The sequence below is a fragment of the Pungitius pungitius genome, chromosome 3 (assembly GCF_949316345.1).
Source record: "Pungitius pungitius chromosome 3, fPunPun2.1, whole genome shotgun sequence".
NCBI classification, from domain to species: Eukaryota; Metazoa; Chordata; class Actinopteri; order Perciformes; family Gasterosteidae; genus Pungitius; species Pungitius pungitius.
The window spans coordinates 28,260,116-28,282,631 of record NC_084902.1 but is presented as its reverse complement, the minus strand read 5'-3'; the positions used below and the strand labels follow the sequence as shown (position 1 = coordinate 28,282,631).

Sequence of the window (22,516 nt, the reverse complement as noted above, 5' to 3'; positions counted from 1 at the left end):
GATCAGACACACATGGCCTTTTCTTTAATTAAACCGTGACATTTGTTTGGGCATCGGATGCCCGGATCAGCAGCAGATGAGTGGATAGCTCATCAAAGCTATGAAGGCGTTTGTGGGATTCTATGACCATGGAAATTGTGCTGTAGCAGCCCATACTCTTCTATACCAAATTGAAGTATAAAAATGTCCCAACGTAGCTTCCAAATGTGCTGGAATGTTATTTCAAAAGAAGATCCTCAGGCTTCTCCTTGTATCTCCGTATGAGTAATTGGTCGTTCAACTTCTGGGATTTTCACATGAAAGGGCTTTTGTATTATTTGCTTTTTAAGGCGAAATCATGTGAGCGTGCGTGCAAAGGTACACCACTCGTAGATCACTCAGACCGTGATTCCAGACTCGGTAAAATCCACATCTCATTATTTGGAGCTTCCTTCCCTTACCTCCAAGCCTGGCTGCCACTCCGGCATAGTAATTACCTCGTCCTCCTTTACTGCTAATGAGAAGGTGAAAAATGAGCCTCTGGCGACTGCAGTCATTTGCGTCCCATGCTTGCTCCTGGCAAAAGTAGAGCAAGACAGAAGGAGTCATTTTTCTACCCACAAGCCACCACCGAATGATGCCACACATGTACACGTTGTCCTACGTAACGAACTTTCACAATGAGGTAATAGGAAATGTTCCTTGGGAAACACCACTCACCAGTGTTCAGGGGTGGGTGAGGGCTACAAAGTGACTATCGAAGGCACCTCTCACAATCAGCAACAAAACATGAACCTCCAGGTGCCATAAAAATAAATGCATGCTTTATGGGCCCGTAAGACATATTTCTGTGGCTCTCCATTCCATTCCATTATCATTTTTCCTCTCATAGGAAACAAATCAAGGTTTTGCCAATGTGAGGATCAAAAGCCATCTTCATTTTGAAGGTTATAGAAAAGGAAAAGATGATATTGATTCCCTTTGGATAGACTTCCATGTCACACATGAGGACACAAAGAGTTTCCTCTGTGGCAGTGGTTTGGAAGGCAATAAGAAACATTTTATGCTTTTTGCGCCGCTTCATATTTGCCATAAAATCTCAGAGATTGACTCCAAACGGGGTGAAAGAATCCTATTAGATTGAAAAACAGCAAGGGACACTGAAACCGTATTAGCAATCATAACAGATTGCTGCATGCATTACATTCAGTACGACTGTTTTAGTGGAAATCATCCACCCAGGGCAGGACAAAATGAGATTCATTTCAGAGGGTGGTGTGAAGGCCAACGTTCTTACAGACACCTCCATTAGAAAACCATTAGCAGCGCGATTACAACGACGAAACTTAAAATGGACCGGCCACATTCCAATGTGGTTACCAGACGATGAAAAAAGCGGCCGTTCAATAAACTTCCATCTCAATCATGTAGTGGGGTTGTCTGAGAGCAGCTAACTGGATTTAGAACCCACAGCCACACGTCAATATGATGTTATTACATAAACCTATTGGGCTGACCTCTAGTCAGCTGATGCAATTACAGCCAAAGAAAAAAAGATGACTTTACTGGACAGAGGAAGATGTAACTCGCTTTCTCTGCAGCTATTACACTTGGGCACGTTTTTCAGGTGCGTATCGCGGTTCATTCCCCGGAAGTTAATTCCAGATCATTCCTGGCACATGGAAAGTGAATGTCGCAGCCCCTGCAAACAAGAACAGAAAGTACCTCACATTTGTTCAGAAATATCCACGTACCCAGCTGGGCCGGGACAATTCCTTTGTGTTCACATTCGTTTTGTCACTTAACAAAACCAAACACAAATCATTTCTTCTTCTGCTTTTCTTGCTGCTTCAAACATCTTAAGGCAGCATGGTTTTCCCAGGCTTTTTGATGCCCTATAGCTCATAGTGTATAATTTGAAGAAGATTCACCTATTCTATTGTGCTACCGTGAAATCGCGTTGCTGTCATGCAGCGACTCTCTGGATAACCGTTGTGGTGCATAATGAAAATACCTGGCTGTAAAAAGGCCAAAGAGAAAAACATGTTTTTCGCCCAGGATGCTTCTGCCTCTTGAAAACCTGGATACACTTATAGTGCTTTTTTTAAAAGCTCCCCTCTTACTTAATTATAAATATGGCATTTCCAATGCAGCGTTTTAGAACCACCTTTTCAAAAATAATCGGTCCTTGTGTGCTAATGTTTTCTGATGGACTCGGAGAGAGGGACAGCGTGAAATGGGAGGCAGAGCCAGACACAATTTGATGTTTAAGTTCAAGTTAAACAGCTCTCCGTGTTGCTTCTGAACGCTCCGAGGCACGAGGAGTTAAACATGTGCTTTTTCGCGAATTGCAATAATCACAAATGTGGTCTTCATCTTCGTCCAAACTGCTCAAAGCAACGGTAAATAGTTTAGTCCAGCCGGGCGATCAGAAAATGACATCTCGCCTTCCGGGCCGACGCGGTCCGAGAAGGCCGACCGGGCGGAGGCGAGGACGGGTCTCGCCGGTGAGGCGCCCGGGCTCGGGAAAGAAAAGCGAATCATCGAGGACAATCTGTTCCCTCCGCTGCCAGCCGCCTCTCTGTTGTCAGCTGCTCCGGAGCACCGAAACCATTTCCATATCATTACTCCCACATTAGTGGCCGGCGGCTTTTGGGAAGTAGTTACGGGTGTAGATAAACCTTCTGGAGTGAATATGTCGGAGGTGAGGAGAAGCTAATGGGACGCGGGGTCCTGCAGACGGGCGGCGGGAAGTGCTCTGTGGCTGAGGTCGGGGGTCACTGCTGGATGGGGTGACCCCCACTTGGAGGAGCACTTTTCTATTATGGAGACAGCTGAGGGGCTGTGCAACAACACACATCAACACAAGAAAGGAAATGGGCTGCAGGTGTGAGAGAATTTACCAGGTGGACAAATATTCTGGGTACACAAGCTCAGTGAAATATTTGGTGATTGATCTCATGATCTATTCATCTTCCGCCTGATCTGATTTGTTTTCTGAGCGCCGATTTTGAATATTTGACAGCAACACAAACACAGGAGAGGAATCTGTCGGGACCAGACCTATTGATGACGCTGTTGAGTTGGATATTTAAAACTGAGCTCCACCCTTCACTCCACCAGACCTTTCCTACTAAATGCCCCCCTGCTGTGAAGCTAAAAGCATTTCTCAGACAGCCATTTATCGACCTGTTGAAATTCTTTTCGGGATTCTTTTTTGTCACACGTAGCTCAATCCAGCCCAATCAACTAAACTCGTCTACATTTATAAAAGGTGATTGACAGGTGATTGAAGCCATTATGAATCCAATGTATGAGAGCAATCTCAATTAATAGCCTTAATGCACTCTTAAGTACCTGTCACACTATTATTTTATTCAAACTCCTTTATGCCATGATGGTATCAAACTGTTGAATATATGACTAAAAGCATAAAACCTCACTTGGAGTCCAGACACCAGTCTGTGCAGTAATTCATTTCAACCAAGGACAATGAACAATAACGCTGGAGCCTCAAACCTCAACCTCAGTGCAGCCTGAAAGGTTGAAGATGAAACCCTGCCCTGTCTCATATTTAGATGCGCTGACTCAATCCAATGCAGCTGGTGGTGCAGAGGGTTTTTTGCACTCGCGATAAAACGATTGAAAAGTTATCTTTTTAATGGATCACTCGCTCGCGTCTTCACAAATCGATTCTGATATGACAGTTGCCGGTTGCCCAAATTGTCTCCATTGCCTATGCAAAGGTCTCTGGCAGCTTCTGTTCCTTTTTGGTTTCACCTTCCGTGATCGCATCATTTTTTTAATTGTGAGATACAATCAGATACAGCAGACTTCAGAGTTATCGGCTGCTCATTCAGCCCAATTACGCATCACCATTGCATCTAATTCCTGATGTATTATTACTATTATTATCATTAAGGAGCGAATATGGCAGGCGGTGCCCTCTACACTTATTTCTACAGTTATTATAGTTATTATATTATACTTATATATATGTACATATTAAAGTGCACAAAAGTATATATTATGTTTTCTTCAACCCACCCCAATTAAAAGAACAATTGTAAGCATATTAACAACATTGACTCTTGCTACTTAAGATTTCAGTAAACTTAATTGTACACTGTAGGAGAGAAATTGCCTCCATTTTGCACTTGTCAGGAGCAATTAGTAACGACAGAGACACACGAGAAGTTCTCCAGGGGCTGATTTCTCTCAGCTGACCTCGCTGTAAGCGGCATTTTTTCTCCCCGGCCTGGAGGAAGGTGAGGCTTCCATCCCGGTTAAGGGGCACACTGTCAGGAGCGAGTCACGTGATCCGACTGTGTTTGCATCGCGCATCAGGGCCAGACCCTCGTTCTCTCTCTCTCTCTCTCTCGGCCTCTTCACTTCCCCTGTGGACACAAACGCACACAATTACGCACTCGGCTCACAAAGCTCATTGAGGAACAGTCCGTGCAGGCAGTCATTGGAGCCCCATGAACTCCCATAGATCTCCATTGCCAATAATCGTTATAATTGATGTCTCCTTTTTCAAGTATTTATGGTCACAGACAGCGAGGGAAGCCGAGCCATTTCATCGCCGCGGCGTTTTCAGTAAATTCATTTTGACCCATTCATCACGGCGAGTCCCCCCCCTCGCAGCGTCCCTCCGCGACCAGGTTTTCTTAAGCTGTTGTCGTAAAGGATGGTTTATTGATCCTCCCCGGCGACGCTTTAATAAGTGCTCTGCATAACAAGTCTGTTACTGCGGGATAAATCACGCGGGCCGCTGGAAGCTGTCCAATGCACGAGGACGGGGACACAAGGCAGTGAGGGGGGGGGGGCGCCCTGTTGCTACGCCTGTTTAGGGAGTGTGACTCCGATTCCACCAGCATTCAGGTCCCAAAGGAAGCCCGGCCTCGCCGCAATAATATCATTTGATGTCAGCCATGAGTGAAGGTTTCTCCAACTTGGGGGGGCTGATTGATGGCTGTTGTAAATCAATGCTGGGGATGCGGCATGGGATTTTATAGCTGTGGGGAAAGGGTGTATACAACTCACAGGGCTCTCCCTAACCGTGGGTTTTCTTCTTCTTTTGACCGTTCAAGGCTTTTCAGAAGTATATGTACGATTAGACAAAAATAACTTTTTGTATGACAAAGAACTTGTTTGAAGTTCTGTTCTGGAGATGAATTGAATCCAAGGATCCATCCAAGGATCTTTAACAAAAGAAGCATTTTTCCCAGCATCACACACAAAAACATGAATTGAAAAGAAGAGTCTTTATTTGAGGATGAATGCGTTTTCAACTTTGGCGATTTACAATTGTACGAATTACTGCTAATAAATACTTTTTACTTGTGGTAGCTCGCTGAAGACAAAGTGGTGCAGGGGCAAAAATAAAATACATTTACACTGCAAACTTCTGCAAACTATCGTTTCCTAAAAACAAAATCATTACGTCCGTCCCTTGAAGCCCTTTAAAGCAAACTAGTGGAGAAAAGCAAAGAAAAAATAAAGGACAAAATGCAAAAAGAACATAAGTACAAAGGACCAGTTTGCTGTGTGTGTCTTCAAAGAGAGAAAGAAAACTGTCAGGACAACAACAACTAGCTTGAGTCATCAGATTAGAAGAACAATATGTTGTTTTTTGTTGTGAAAAGATGACAATAAATTGTGTCAAGTGATGTGTTCTGCTATTTCATAAATTAATTAATTGAGGTATAATATAATTAGAAGTAATTCATGAATTATTTTCTGGATAGAAATTAATTGAATGTAATTAAAACTACTTTTCCGTACATGTGTTGTGTCACAATGGAATATAAATCAGAGGTTTTTGTTCTTAAGACACTTTGTCCTGAGCGGTTTCCCTGAAAGGCTGTGTTGTTGTACAATGTGCTCAGAGGAAGGAGGTCACGTAGGTTATAGCATGTATTCTACGTGTCACGTGTTGGAGCACATAGTGTTATTAAGTGGTAGAAACATTATCAAAGGTAGGTGGCTGTAAAGAAGGAAGCCTATGATCAAACCCTCTAAACTTCTCATGCTAACGCATAGCTGTCACGAGAAACATTCAAGGAGGCTGAGCAGGAAGAAGTCACAGCACCAACCTTTTGTCGTGAATTCAATGCTTTGTGCTTTTTGTGGATGCCGATATTTTGTCTCTGAGGGATGTATTTGGATTGATATTTGATTTACTTTTCTCAGGTGTTCCTGATTTGACTTATTCTTCACAAAGAGTAGCAACCAGTGTCTAAATAGAAGCTGTGATGGTTTCGTAACGTGAACGTCTGACAGAAATGTCGGTCCGCACTGAATAAACTGCAGGAATTTAATTACAAAAGCTACTTTACATAAAAGCTATTCAAAATATTGTACAATCTTTGATTTAAACCAATTCTTTATCTTGGTTATTTAAGGAACAATAGTGGAAATTTTTTTTTCCTCAAAGTACACAAGGTCATTGCCTGCACGCACGCGCCTCCACGCACGCGCCTACATGCACGCGCCTACATGCACACGCCTACATGCACACGCCTACATGCACGCGCCTACACGCACACGCCTACATGCACACGCCTACATGCACACGCCTACATGCACACGCCTACATGCACGCGCCTACACGCACACGCCTACATGCACACGCCTACATGCACACGCTTGCCACAGTCACAATCATTCCTACTGCATCTAGCGATATGAGAAAAGCTTACTTTTCCACATGGTGTGTGGAGGAGAGGCATCATCAGATAAGAGTTCTGTGGGTGGGCCACGAGTAAAGGTAAAGGTCACCGGAGCACGACTCCACACCAGCTGACAGGGCGCCGCTGAAGGTCACAGCGGTTGGACAGCCGCACCTTCAGCTTCAGCGAGATCTACAGGTTTCATTCTCCAAAAGCAACACGTTTTCACGATTGAAGTTTGATTGTCTCAGGTTGTTTTTTTGTGTACGCCAGATAATGCTTAAAGATTCTCACCCATCCAGAACGTTGGCCCAGGCAATGAGGGGGGGGGGGGGGTGACGGTGAGAATTGCACACCTAAAGCTGAGCACTGAACCCGGGTATTAATTCTGGTGAAGCATCCGGGGTAAGTGGGGCCCCTGGGCAGTACACACTCCGGATATAATCTCAAAGCTACTGCATTCGATAACATAAAATATGCCCCGATATGGCTGAGCTGTGAAACGATGTGAACAATTCAGCAGCAGAGACAATCATGAAGATGGAAATTGCAATGGTTTTATAAGGTGAGGATTTTATTTTGCTTGAAAATGAGAGATCAGGACTACACCCGGCGCCTGTTGGGTGGAAATGAAATTATTGGAACAATAATTAAACTGCACATAGTAAAATGTAATGGTTGGAATTCCATTTTCAATAATATCTTACATTTTGTGTGACATATTCGCGGAGGCTCTTAGACCGGCGGTGTGGACGATTTACTCCTTCAGTGCAGATTGTTTTGTGCAGCGTAGGTCGAGTAAACAACAGCACCCAAAGGCCTGAGGGTCAAGGTCTCGTCCTCCCCGCCCTCCACCCCCCCCTCCGTCTGTGTGCGCTGTGCCGCAGCCAGAAAACTCTCATAGTTTGTTCACCCACTGGCTCACCGGGTAACACTTCTGATGATCAATGATGCAAGCGTAGTGCTTGTTGCTGTTACTGATTCCTCCTGTCCTCGGCCTCTGAAAGCCATCACGTGAATAGAAGGCCGCCACCACTGGATCGGCGTGCGGTGCCGCCGTGGTCTAAGTGGCCTCTCAGCGTGCTGAACCGCCAGCGCCATCACCTCACCGCGGGCTGGATGGGATGAAGCCGATGTGTTAGTGGCGCGCTCAGCAGCTGCCAGCGAAAACGTCCAATTTTTTTCTAGATAGATCATTTATCCCGTTTGCTGAAGGGGCCGCTGCTTTCCTCACACTGCTAATGGATGAGTAGAGTGATGAATGCATAAAGCTCAGTGACAGGCACTACTCAGTTCAAGAGCTATCTATCTGCTGCTGAATGTCCACTTTTCTTCTTTTTTTTTTAACTCACTTTTTATTTTGTCTTCAACAACATGACAACATGCATTTACAGTTACTTTCTTTGCCCATTTCACAGTTGTATGTAGTCTCGGTACACATGACATTCAGGTGCCACACAGAAAGAACAAGTGACATGAGACGGCGGTCACTGAAACAGAAAAGGGGGATACAAAAAATAAATAATAATAATAATAAAAAGTCACACGATGAAAAAAAAAAACAGTTGTCCACTCCTAAGTGTAGTTTTGTAGGTGCCACATATGCACATAAGAGAGTAGTGTATGATATGTGCAGAGAGAATTAACAGGTCACAATTCAGCTGGAGGACATACGGTAACAACCCTTATTGTATCAATAACGCTGTGGCAGGGCCCCAGAGTTTTGTAAAGATAGGCTTTTTGAGCCTATGGATCCACGTATTGTATGTAGGGGGATCCAGCTGTAACCATCTGAGAGTTCTAGCCTGAAGTGCTGCTGTGAGCAGTAATGTTTAGAAGGTATTTCTTGCCCCTCCCATCCACATTTAAATTTCCTCCAAGTGTTAGAGTTTTTAAAACTAAGTGTGCCTCTGTGCACCTCTCCTCCCATGTATTCTGTGGAATGATCCTGTTCATTTCCGCCTCCCATCTCTGCTTTATTTGGTGTGTATGTGGATTCATAGATGTTATATAGCTTATTTATTGTTTTCCGTTACCTATGACATCACTCCCAGAGCCATTAGGAATCGGAAGTTCTCCAAGGGCTGAAACCCCTGTCAGACCAGCTGAGCCTAATCTGACGGAACGCTAACCGATCGGCTAATTTACATGATGTCCCCTCATTAGGAGGGGTTAACCTTTGACTCGCCCCCCTGGCGTGGATAACAGGAGGAGCAGAGAGGGATTCAAGGACGCTTATATACTGTCACAAGTCGTCGCACCGAGTCCGACTGACGGACCCCCCCCCCTCGTGAGCCTTGAACTGCCGTCGCTCCTCTGCGGTTGTGACCCGCGGCCCACCCAATGATGCGCGTCCTCGCCTCTCATCCGCGCTGCTGTTTCATGTTCCATCCCACCTCGTCTCCTCAGACCTTCGCCTCTTTCTAATTGAGGCGGCAGCGAATACAATTATGGTGAGAATCATTCCAGACTGATGTGAGGACGGATTAACGAGATTAAGAAAATAATCTGTTGACCCTCTGGCCACAGTGCGGAATGAGGCTGGGAAGGCAATTTGAAGCGGAGAGAGGGGGAGATGGGGGGGGGGCTTTAATGAGGGGGATGACGAAAGCCTCTGACCACAGAGAGGCTCGCTTGGCCTGCCGCTGGGGGATTGCTCTCTGTAAGACAACCCCCCCCCCCCCACATCATCCACCCACACTCTGCCCTGCAAGGCTTCCTAGCAGCAGCCCCACTCGGGGCAGAGGCAGAGCTCTAATTGTTATTGTTGAATGTCTGTTACGTAATGGAGGGTTGATGAAGAGATTGAGTTTAATCAATCTGTTCCCATGAATGACATGAATCTCGCGTAACTGACTCTAATTCTGGGGAAAGCCGGCTGCTTATTTACGGCACACCGGTGTAAACGAGCACATTCCCTCCCCATCTGACTGCCCTGTCACTTTGAAGCAGAAATCATGTTTGAGAAGGCCAGGCACATGTTTTCCCCTTATGGAGTCCAACATTCAGTGTCCTCTCGGTTCTGTTCTGGTCCCTACCAGCTGGTGAGGGAAACATGCCGCTAACTTTGTCGTTCTGCTGCCTGGTGACGGTCAGGTGGGACTCGCAAATACAAAGGTTGTATGCTACAATGTGCGATGGACGTGATGCAAACCACAGATTCCATTGGCTCTAAACGTATTGGCAGTGGTGGGAAAATACTAAGAAAATAATCTACTCCGACAGAGATTGTTGTCTTCAGAAATGATGCCAAATTACCATTTATCCGTTGTCCCTCAAGAAAAGAATATTGGTAATTAATTCTGTCCAGATGACCTGTCAGAAATCAACCCTTTTCCTTTATTAGCTGTGAGAGTTGTTGATCCGCGGCACTCTGGGTCAATGGAGTGAGATTGGGAATGAATTTGACCTTCTCAATGACACTTCCAGCCTTCGACTCGTCATGTTCTATTCAAAAAAAGGACGAGTGCTTAACGGCCGTATTTGACCAAATCTAAACTCAACGAACAGATTTGATAATAACAATGTTATGGACAGTTTGTAAGAGACGGTGCTTGAGATGTTTCACAGCAGCGCGCTTTACTTGTTTGGGAGACTAAAGGTCAAATGGATTATTTATATTTAATTATATTTTGTTTCCAGCAGATGAAACTTTTTATAAACCTTTTTATGAAATGAAGCAACCAGTCATTCCAAGAGGAATGTTCTTTAGATGTACTCGGATACTCTTTCTATTCTTTCAATACCGCACGGTAGACACCCGTCATCAAGTCAGGAGCTTTTTCATTTGACGCTGAGCTTGGCGAAACCTACGTGATGCTCATCAGAAGCGTGTACACAGGTGCAGCTCGCAGTCTCCCAATCAGCCGGGGGATCTGTGGTGGATCCGTGCAGCCGGTGACTTCCACCAGCGCCGGGTTTAATGGTTCCCATCCAGGCCAAAGGTACACATGGTCATTTGAACTCACACACGTGGGTTTTCTTCTGCCACATGCCATGCGTGCTGGAAGCGCCCGGCTGTTGCTTCCTCCTGTTTCCCACTCACACACATGTGGACCTGGCACGTCTCCATTTGGCAAAGCAACGCTACCGAGTACACAAAACTCTTCTGTGGGAGTTTGGTGTGCATCTTTGTACTTTTGTCCTCGTCGAGGTCGGCTGGATTTGAATCCGTTAAGTTTGAATTCCCTAAAGGGAGGCATATCTGTTTAGTCGATTCAGTATTGTTTTGTTTTGCAAGTCGGCAAAATAACAGAAAAGGTCACAAGGCACTTTTCAAAGGGCAGGAAAGCTGTGCGCACAGTAGAAGGTAGTGGACTCTGTTAATAACTAACTCTGTTAGACAGTGGGCTCTGGAGCAGAAGACCATCTGGAAGTCCCTTCTACTGACGGATGTTCCATTTATTCAAGTCCACATCACTTTGGTTCATTTACTGTACACACAACTCTGGGCATATGTAATCTTTCTGAATCAACATTGTTCCAGCAGCACCGCTCTCTGTCATTTGCTTGAAAACAAAATGTGTGCCACATTAATCTTAATGATCCCGCTCTTCCCGTGCTGAATATTAAGTGTGTTTTGTGTATGCAAAGTTGCTGAGGCGAGCATTTCCTTTTAGTTGTTTTTCAGCGAGCACACAATGTTTTCTTCTCACTTGAAAGAAAAAAAGACTTTAGGCAACGATGTGCATAACTCTATTTGTTTAATGAAAGTGTGAAGCGTTCTTCCATGAGACGTTTTAACGCTTAGTGTGACATATTATCCAGGGAGCGGATGTTTTGAAGTCCCGCGTACACCAGCTGACTCCTCACATTTGAGAGGAATATCTAAAATGTGCCCTTTTCATGGCGGAGCTCTGTAGAGATGAGAAAAATGTTAATGTAGAGTATATTGAGAGGCAGGAACAGAGGGTGATGCCGCCTCTCTGCCGCGTTACAGGTCAGTTGTCTACATGTGTCAAATCCCAGGAGATATAGCATCTTTAGATATTTTTGACTTTGACTCATAAAGGAGGGTAGACCTGTCATTCTTTTAAGTATAGCTGAATAAAGTATGATATTGCATAGGCATTGAACTAATTCAAATATTCATTTACCTTTACCACGTACACAAAACTAATACACAATTGTGTTTGCAGGCATCACACTATCCTGTCCACCAATCAGTCTTCACGTTTAAGAAATGAAAATACAGTTCTATTTTTGAGATTTTCTCGGATCTTGAATTATCTCGAGTTTCCGGCTCATTAATCCTGGGAACAGACATTGCTGTTAGGTTTGAAAAGCAAAAGGAAATGCACTTTGAGCACCACAAGCCGAGTGCCACAGAATCCTCTAATATTGGAGGGTCAACTCTCCCTATAAGCTGTATGTATACGAGATGAAACAATACTCATTTAAAATAAAAAGCCCTCCTTTGGAACTCACGCGTTAAATCAAAAGTATGTAAAGTATACATACCACGATGTCAAAAACTATTTGTGCACATTGGAACCAGGGGGGGTGAAGGATGGCGCTGTGTCAACATCAAACATCAAAATGTGAGAGCTGCACGGCTTGTTTGTGCTTCACAACGACCACAACAAAGAATTATCTGTGCGTGCGACTCCAGCTCCTCAATGCAGCCGCTTCACTTGGTCGCCGCGGCAACGGGGCTGACGGGCGGCGAAGGGCGCGATCGCCGACAGTACCACTTTAGCACAGAGGATGCTGCATTATGCAACAGGGTCCCCACCAGTGAAATGGACTCTGCCTTTTAAATACAGTTGGACGTCCTCTGACAGCCGCCATCATGTCATTGAATGCAACCAGCGTGAGGACACAAATGATACATTTAATATACACTTTGTCCTAGAAGCGTTACAAGTCTTCATGCTCCGTTTTTTACATGGAATGGCAAGAAGTGGCCGTTGTAAAAGTCTCATTCCAGCTTTTTGTTTTGAATCAAATTTAGTTCCAGAGAGCTGTATATTTGGAACACAGAAGTCCGACGCGGCTTAAGGAAAATGAACCAGGACGGGAGAAGCAGATGGAACCAAGCAAAGGTTTGTTCACTCTTTAAACACTCTTCTTCCTGTTGAATGCCTCGTGCATTTCACACAGGAGGCTGTTTAATTCTTACAGGGCTGCTTTTCTCACCTCTGCCATCCTTTCAAAGGGCAGGTACACAACTTACATCCGGACGGAAATGAACTCAAACTTTGCTATTTCAATGAGTGAAGGAGCCACTTTGTTAAAGGATTTAAAAGAACACATTTGGCAGCAGAGCAAAGAACTGAAGTGGGGAATCTTCTTCTTTAGAGAACTCATTGTCATTTCAATAATGATCCCACCTTTCAGCGAGGATGGATCTGGAGACATGTTTAAAGGCAGCTGAGTGAGGAGGAATCAAAGAATGATTCACCTGAATTTCATATATTGTTGGGCAGAACATACAGAGCTGCTCAATGAGCAGGCCAAACTCAATGAGAAATGTTTGTTGCTCTCCATTTTCACACCTTCCCAGTCTCCTCTTTCACAGTGTGACACAATCTTCACCGAAATAAATCCTTAGAGCCAACAGCTGCCTCCCAGCTGTTGGGCTGGCGGTGACTTCTCCTTATCTCCCACCGGTACCTTCAGTGCACCAGGCTGTCGGGGGCGGCTACTGGGAATTACAGCCTGGCAGCCCTGCTGACATGTGTCCGTTAGGAGCACGGCGATATGGGTCAAGTCTCGGGCCAAGGAGCATTTGTTGTTGTACTGCAGTAAAAGCCAGTGAGATACCATTTGGATTGAAGTGGAACCAGCAGACAAACAGGATGTCACCTCTCGCTTCAATGAGTGATTTAGATGTGACTTGGAAAAATGCGTTCTGTGGTCGGTGGACGCGGGAAACTCGACTTAACCAATCCAAGCCGACACTTCCAACTCTGGACGTGTTAGAATTCGATATCCAGATGGATTTATGTGTTTGGTGGATGATTTTCCCAGCTCCATTTAGTCCCTTTTGGAGACTGAAGATGGACAAATAAAAATATAGAAGAAAAAAATAAACATACATCTGATGCTGAATAACTGAGAAGAGGTTGCAGAGGGAGCAGAGAGCAGGGCCCCGATTACATCCCATGCTGAATTGTCAAAATGTTATAATATGGATGAGCTCCTCATTATCACTTTTCTTGAACCGACCAATCACAGCCTCGATGGGGCGGGACATAAAAAAAGAGCATTCATTGTACTGATTATTGTCAATCAGAATCCAAAGTCCAGAACCATTTTTCATTTAGTCTTTCCCTGCAGGTAACACACAGGTTATGACACCTTTTTCAGGTAACACTTGGTCAGTGTTAACAACTTTTTGGGGAAGACAAATTGTTTTGGCAATTCAACAAAAGGCTACAGGGACATTTTAATATCTTATCTTATTTTGACCTTATTGCATAGTCTGTGCTGTTTTTACATAAACTATGTGTGAAAGAGGATGCTTTGAGTGAAGGCCAGAACGTGTCAAAACGACACTGACATTGAACCCGATGCTAACTGCACATTAGCGTCTGTGAGAGCTTTTGCTCTCCCTCTTCAATTGATCATATGAACAAAATGGCGTGCGATGGTAAATAAAGGGTCAGGGGTTAAGAAGCTCTTTACACACAACCAACGGTCAGCATCGATCTGTGCAGCTAGAAGAGCGTGGTGAATCCGACTCGGGCGTTTAGCGAAAGAAGATGAAAATGTTTCTCGCATAATACTCCTTTATCTCGCATGTATGTCGGACATAAATAAAAGTTGTTATTGCTCGATAGGACCAATGGTGCTGTCCACAGGACCTACTTTCTCTTCTTCAAGATCTCACCCTCCCAACTTTCCAAGTGTTCTAAATGATCCAACAAAGCCCCAATGAACGGGAAGCATGTCTCAATTTGATCTCGGAGAGCGGGGGGAAAGCTGAGGTGTTAGGCGCGCGTGTGTGTGTGCGCGCGTAGTCAGCGCCGTGGACGAGCGGCGAAGCGGGAGCGCGCGTATAAGAAGGAAGCGAAGGAAGGGGCCGAGGCAGATTCAGTCGCCAGCGGAGCCCGAGACGGATGAGCGGTGCCGAAGGTCTGTGTCCCTCGCGTCGTTTGCCCCAGCAGCAGAAAGCAGCGTCCAGCGGCCCGAAGGCCCCCCCCCGACCCCCCCCGACATGATGCTCACACTCGTCCATCTCCTCGGGGTGCTCGTCTGCGGCTGTCAAGGTAAGAGGCGAGCGCGTGGATGAAAAAAAGCAAAAAAAAACCTTCGAGCTCGGAGACTTTGTGGACAAGTTGAGGGCATTTCCGTCGTGGTGCTGCAGCAGGCGGACAGGACCGAGGGGGGGTGGGGTGTTGTTTGGTAGTTGAAGCACGTCTTGCGGGGGCCACAATGCTACTAAAAAACGGGGCACTAGGACGGGGTCCTTGTCCTTTAGAGTGAGCGAGCTTCTGAGACAATTCGCTTCGTTTCCGTGCGTGCATCTCATTGGGGAGCAGCTGCTTAATTCGCAGTCTAACTTCATTTGGTCTGGGCCCCTTTCCGGCTGCCCCCCCTCCCCACCCCCCATGTCCGCTTCCATTTGATGGTCATTACGCTATAGCCTCGCAAAGTTTGCCAATAAGATCCGCATTGGAGACCGAAGCGGGACGCTGCGCCGTCAGCCGGGCTTCATGTGCGTGGCGCACCTGATCCGGATTGTCTCTGCGCGCGCGCGGCTATGTGCGTGCGGGATGCAGCCGCCGGGGGAAATGAAGATGTTCACCTGAGTGAATGCTAGTAATGAAAAAAACAACAACAACGAAGTGTTTGAAAGCGCGTACACAGTGCCCTCTGGCCAGATCTGTCTCGCGCGCGTCTCCTCCCTGCGTCCTGGCGAGGCGCGCCCCCGTGTCACCGCGGGCACAATTGACCAGTGGTCCTCTCCTCGAGGCGTGACGGGTGTGCGTGGCGGATGAGAGTAGCATGACGGTGTGCATTTCCAAAGCCGTGCGCGTTGCAACAGGTTAATTTTCACTGCGGAGATGTTGCGCTTGTTAAACCCAGAGGTGTCAGGAGCAGGCGGCTGCGGGTTGGACGTCGCGTGGCCACACTGGGTTCCTGGCGCACAACGGCAGGTGGGGGTAGAGCGCTGCAAAGGGGGCCAAGAGTGAAGCCACGAGCCGCAGGTCCTCAAGGCTCTTCTCTCACTCCCGAGTGCTTGGCCCAATCCTTCCTAATACCTCGTGACTATAAAAAGGTTTGATAAAGTGTCACATGATAGGAACCACCACCATCAGTGGCTTCCTTTGACGTGCAGCGTTCTGGGATCTCAGACGCTTTGTTTGTTTTGGTAGTATAAATAAATTAAGATGCTTTGCACCACAGATGCCGATTTTGATTCTGTTTAACATTCTGAGAGGACTTAAGTTTATTGGCAGTTTATGTTCCCACCGATTCAATCAACCAGCCAGAAGCCACTGTTCATCCAGTGGAAGATGGAAAAAAAGCATCTTTCATTAAATCCCACTGAGGTAAAACAACGACTATTCTCTCTGTATCGCTAACTGGAATATTCATTGCTTTGTTACTTCTGTTGCGGTAGTATTGCATCACCCTACCAACCAATTTACATTTGAATTTGGCTTTTTATGATGGCAAAGTCTGCGCAAATTGAGCCGTTAGACAGTGAACCTGCTGTAATGTGAATAACGAGGCGCGTTCTGAGATCAAGGGTTGGTGGTGGAGATCCGAGTAGGAAGTTAAATTCCAACTGTTGGGCCTTGAAACAGATTCTGAACCACCAGGAAGAGGTTCAGTACGCATGTAGGTGTATGTATTTGGCTTTCACTGATGCTTGGTACAATAAATTATGTGCTTGCTTGGTCTCACCCGGGACTCGGCAATGTGACGTTAAGTGGCGTAATTAAGATACTTTGCTGTATCTTTGGGGAGAAATGTCTGTGGTTCAGGGTTTAAAAGATTTATGCTGCTGGGCTGAAGTGTCTCTCATTGCACTCTCAGCCTGGGCTCAAGTGCACGTCGGAGGTTTACATCCTGCCCTTCTGGTTTGTGTACATGCTTAGACGCACTTACCGAAACATGCACACTACACGCCGCCGTGATCCAGAAATTCCCACCAGTAGCTTTGCAGGAAGCATTCTTTCCGACAGGCCTCGCTGCCAATACAACGCCGGAATCAAACTCCTATTCAAGACATGCAAAGCTGCTCACAAAAGAAATGGCCTGTGTTCAGGTCCTTCAAGGTGAACTGATGGCATTATTTGACTAATAGACTAGAACGCAGGACCTACGTATGCCAGTGCATGTATGAATATGGAATCGCCCCCTCGAGGCAGCGGCATATGAGAAATCAATTTAAGGAACGACCAGAGTCAGCAGGCCTCTGAATTGTACAAAGGGCAATCTCAGTGTTATGGATATCCTATGTATTTGCCTGTAAGCTTTTGATTTCTCATGTGTGCCCTTTAGGGCTCAGGCCTCAGCATTGCATTCGTACAATGCATATAATGGAGGAGGAGGAGGAGGAGGAGAGAGTCGTATTCTCACCAGTTGGATCTTTGAGAGAGGCACTGCCAAGCATCACGGCTGCAGGGGTGTTTTTAGCTTGCTGAGAATAGAATGGGAGAGAAAACCAAAAGGAGAGGAGCAGTTTTTGTTTAGATCAAAATAACTTCTGCCTGCATATGTTCCAGTCTTCAATCTCAAAGACGGTAGACCTATTCAACTACAAAGTAGTAGTCTCTGTGCAGTGGGTCCCCGTTTACAACTTCAGGGGGGAGTAGTCGTGGAGCTAACGGGGGGTAAACTGTGTGTCCACCCATCCCCTGTTATAATGGCAGGGGAAACACTAGTGTGAAAATAACCCAGTGAAAAATGTACCCAAAATACTATCCATAATCGCTTAAAAAAAGCCAGAGTTAAATCTTTCTCGCCTGGGCCCAACGGTCCATTGTCTCTTAATCCATCCATGTACAAAAGTACTTCATTGGGAGGTTTTGAGGTCAGCCTCGGTGCAGTACCTTGTAATAAATGTACTGCCTTGCTCACGGGTAGCTTGCAAAGTTGTGCACACAGCTCACTTAACAGGATTAGTGTCGGGGATTAAGATAACTGTGCTGCACATCTATTCATACCTATTGGAAGATGTACGGTGTCATAATGACACATTAGTGATTTTTAAGTTGGGCAATAGCACCGGGCTGAGAGGAGAGACGACATACCCAACAAACCGCTCCGCTTGGCATTTGGTTTTGAAACAGTGTCAGTTATTTGCGCTTGATGGAGGAAAAAAAGGACCGCATGTTGAATAATCCCTTTTACCCGACCAATTTTCACTCTAATGTTGTCCACAGGGAGTCTCTCCCAACCACGAGCTAAGAAAATGTTGATGCACCAGGCAGTCGGGGTCCTCTTTTAGGGCGAGCCTGGTGTCTCATGTTCTGAATCCCGGAAAGGCAAAATTGGGGAGACGAGCGCGAGTAGATGGAGGATTTATTCAGAGGGAGGAAGTGATTTTATTTAAAAGTGCATTCGATTCAAGTGAATCTGATTCTGTCTGCTTAGATTGCATTGCTGCAGATTGAATCGAACTCTATGGAGTCACACTGTGCCAAAATTAATAAAATGTAATTGAATCCGTTCGAGATGCAATCAAACCAAGCCAGCCTGCCGCGATTGGAGGGGACAGCTGCTGCACGTTGCTTTGTGCCCCCCCCCCCCCCCCCGTGGGTTTGTCTAAGGGCTTTACATCCGTTTGGCGCTCGCCAAGCCGGAGACCCTTTGGCTCCCGCGGATGCCAGTCTAAATGCCAGTCTGCATACCCAGTCTCACACTGCCAGGATGCCAGGGTGACACCGGCGTCAGCGGGCTCACTGTGTGCACTTGGGATGACCCACTACGCATTAATCACTACGGACGCAGCCTCCTCGACGTCCCCCTCCCTCCGCGTTGGGGCCCAGGCGCTGAAAGAAGCCTCGGGGGTGAACGAGGTTACTGATGTCAACACCGTGCAGTTTCCTCTTGACATAATACAGCGTGACTATCGGTGTTTGTGTTAAGGATGGAATGGGGAGAAGAGGTGGGAAGGTGTCATCCCGATTGTGTTTAATTGGAGGTTTTGTTCTTCCTTCTTGAACTTTGGACGGATTTTTCCGGTACACTTTGACTGTGATTAACACTGGCAGCACGAATGTAACGGCACGCTGGGAGGAAATAACACTTTGCAAATGGCAATTGTTCTGCTCCGATGTTAATTGTCAGGGCATTGACTGTGGATCGTTTGCTTTAACTTCCTGATATAAAGTATACTTTACTTATTGCAATCATTCTTTGGTACAAGCACATCGCTGAGCGCTGCCAATTGTTTTGACACAAATGAATAATACCTCAACCTTATCAAGCGCTGCAGTTATTTTTGGAAAGGTCTTGCACCGGTACATAAACGTAGAGATCACTGGTTGTGCATGTGTTCATTATCTTGGCAAGGCCCGTTAACACGTTTTTTCCGATCCAACTTGTACACATTATTATGTTAAAACGTTTGTTTGGAATTCAAAATAGTGGTATTTATAGTGGTAATATATGCAATTCGTATTAAGTGGGCTTAAACATGCAAAACTGTGATTAGAAGTACATGTGTTGGATATTGGCTTGTTGGTAAGTTTCAATATTCCATTTATTGTCTCAATGCGCTTATACGGCCATTATGCAAATGCTCCAATTGTGCTGCCGGAGGAGAGTACCATTGTTTATTGGTGACGCTCCAAAAAGAGGCTTTTGAAAGGAACCTATAAGGCCTTTGGATTTGTAAATGTGACTTCTCATTATGGCAAAGTCCTGACGATAAACCGTTTATTATTGCGAACTTGAGGCATGAAAGGAAAGAATCATTTACACTTTGGTAACCAGAACAGTAAATATGGAGGGCGTTGGCAGTCCAAGCTGCCCGGAAGACAAGAAGAGACAAGACCTTGTGCATATATTGAGGCGGGCAGTGTTTTCTCTTTCTCGAAAACCTCTTCATGAGTCATCATTAAGATGACTCTTTTTCTTGAGGCGCACTGCAGCATGGAGCAGTGGAGGGGGAGTGTAGCAGCACACTGACGGATGACATTCTGACTCAAAGAAGGCAGTGAGATGGACATGCACTGCTGACAGAAAGGGGAAGCCGGCTGACAGGTTTACAGACGGGTGAATGTGTGAGCGCTGAGACACCCATAATGAAGAGGAGCCAGAGCGTAATATACCCCCCCCCCACCCCCCTCCATCTATCCCCCGCTGGGTGTGAGCATTAGTTCGTGTTAGCCCACGTAGGCTGAGGCAAGTCCACATGGCCCATCATGGTGATTGCAAAATGAGGTGTGTGTGTGTGTGTGAGTGTGTGTGTGTGTGTGTGTGACATCTTCCACAGCAGACAAAGGCCCCTCAGTTGTCATGGAATTGCATTTTGTTTTTCTTATCTGTTCATTTAGATTTAAATGTCTTTTCTCTTGGAAGAATATGTGATGTATGCAGTCTTTGATGCATTGTTTAAGTTGAGCGAAGAGCTCAGACAAAGATGCAGAACTGTAGATGTTCTGATCACATGGTCAGCGCGTCATAACACTGGGCCACACGGACAGAGTTGTTTGAGGCTCCGCTAATATCAGCTGCACCGATGGATAAAATCACCTCTGAAATCAAGTGATGGGGGAGAAATGAAAGTGCTGTGTGTCTGTGTGTCTGTTGGCTGCCATCAGCTGCTTTGTATTCTTTTTTGTGCTGGCCTTGCAGTCTGGGCTTTCCTTTGGGATTAGAGTATTAGATTAGCTTGTACTGTGTTCTGCTGCATTGTATCTATCATATTTCCCTGTAACCATTCAGGCAGTGGGTCCCGGCCTGCTTAATTAAGCCTAATTGTGATTGATGGACTCTCTGGTGAATAGCTATGTGTTCTTGTTGCTGACCCGCCTCAGGAGATCAACCCAGCTGCCAATCACAGCTCACAATGACCTCCTAAACTGGGGCCTTCCCAGCATTACGCCGAGGAGCCGTTGTGCTCGGTAGAGATGCACAGATCATCTTGAAAGGGGATCCGTCTTGTCAGATTTCTTGGTGGCCAATGTCCCTGTTTGTGGGAGGCGGCACTTGATGAGGAATAGATGAGAGAGGCGGTGAGTGATGGATGGGAGCGACAGACGAGGGTGGACCCATGGGATGCGGTCGCAGTGAGGCCGAAGCGACTCCGTGCTCCTTAGTCTTCAAAAAGAATCTCCTAATGCCATGTGGGCCAGCTTCTTTTTGTTTCGATCTTTCTACTCCTCCCTTTTGCCTTCCTCTTCTCATGTGCTCGCGCTCCTCCTCAGTCCTCCCACACAAGTCTCATCACCGCCATCTGTACGGGGAAGATATCCTGCCCCCCCCCCCTCCCCCTACGTGGGAAGATTTTCATGCACTATCCGTGCTTAATGTTAGTGTTTGTTGTTCTGCTCAATGTAATTATTAATACCTATGGAGTTATGGTTGCATGACCCTTCAGCGAACTGCCGCTTTGAAGTAAAGCCGTTTCAGAGTTGTTCTTTTTTATTATCTCTCCGGGTAATAAGGATCTTCTTGCGAGCACTCGTGAGGTGCAGCAGACCAACTGAAGGCGTCTTTTTAATTACTCTGAATATCTGCACCACTTGCAGCCATTCCTAGCTGGCCCACTCCCAGGGTGGGCATTCTGGGACTGTTGTGTTCCCGCCCACCGCTCGCACAGATCCCAAGGACTTGAGCCTCCTTGGGAATACACAAAGGAATCCTCAATAATTAAAGAACCTGTCTTATTGTTACTTTTACCGTGCAGGCACCCCAGGTGAAATACGTTTTCTCACGCATCATTCCCAGTTCTCTGCATTTTGTCATCAGAAGGTCCCACATGAGGGACTCGGCGGAGACTTTGCTGTCCTTCCCACCAAACCGTGTTTGTTTTCCTGTTTGTGCACAGAAGAACGGATCATTGTGGGCTGCATAGCCACGCCAAACCCCCACCTGACTGTTGTCTGCCTCTAAGTCGACCACATGCAGGATGTGTGTGTGTGTGTGTGTGTGTGTGTATTTAAAGGTGGATCAAGATGGGAGATTTGCTGAGAGCTCGTGTTGGCAATCCTCTCATGCGCTTCAGGGCTTGAGTCTTGAGAGAGCCTTGTGATCTCCTGCTTGGTGCACACGTGCATTTTTATCCAGCAGCTTTTTGCTGATTGTAATGAGCGCCAAGGAGGCCGAGGCATCCAGAAAAACAAGCTGTGGATGTAGATCGACGATGACCACGATGCAGCTGCTGATCCTCCAAACGCTCTTTTCGCAACGTAGTGACGTTTTGTCCTTGAAATAAACTAATTCACAATATGGAAGACACAATCTTAAATTGACAACCTTTATTAGCTTAAAGTTCCCATTTGTGGGCTTATTTTCTGACGGGACTTTGGGAGCGAACGCGATTAGGTTTCTCACAGCACGCTGCGTTGTTGGAACAGAGTGCTCCTGTATGTCCCTCCAGGAGCCGAGATGACTTTTATTTCCCGCCGCTCTTCATCCATCCTGTCCGCAGGAGGCTGGCAACGGAATGATAGATGGTCCCGGCAGCCGCGGACGTGGAGAAACGTTTGCAGCTCCTCGAGGTCTGTAAGCAACGAGGAGCTTTGCTGGAAGGCGCAGAGGGGATGCAGCTCCCCCCCCTCCCCCCCCCCCACCGAGGCGGCTTGAGCATCAAATGAATAGTGCCCTCCCCACACCGTCGGGGAGTTTCATTTTGAACCGTCACGGTACATAAAGCCTCACAGAAATGAGGAGTTCACTGAGGTCCCCCCCCCCATCGCTACACTGCCCCAATGGACCCCAAATAACCTGTGTGA

At 46.3% G+C, this 22,516-nt stretch overlaps 1 protein-coding gene across 4 annotated transcripts in view; it reads left to right on the top strand.

Moving 5' to 3' along the window:
* The first annotated feature begins 12,666 nt into the window (after positions 1–12,666).
* The window catches only part of LOC119219945 (neural cell adhesion molecule 2-like), a 127,936-nt gene continuing 118,086 nt past the window's right edge, over positions 12,667–22,516 (top strand). For 3 of the 4 annotated variants that reach the window (XM_037475479.2, XM_037475470.2, XM_037475489.2), the window contains exon 1: positions 14,617–14,866. In XM_037475479.2, the coding sequence (XP_037331376.2) occupies positions 14,815–14,866 (52 nt within the window). In that variant the 5' untranslated portion in view covers positions 14,617–14,814. Of the gene's footprint in view, positions 12,698–14,616; positions 14,867–22,516 lie in introns of those variants that run through there. The other variant, XM_037475498.2, reaches the window with a different exon arrangement.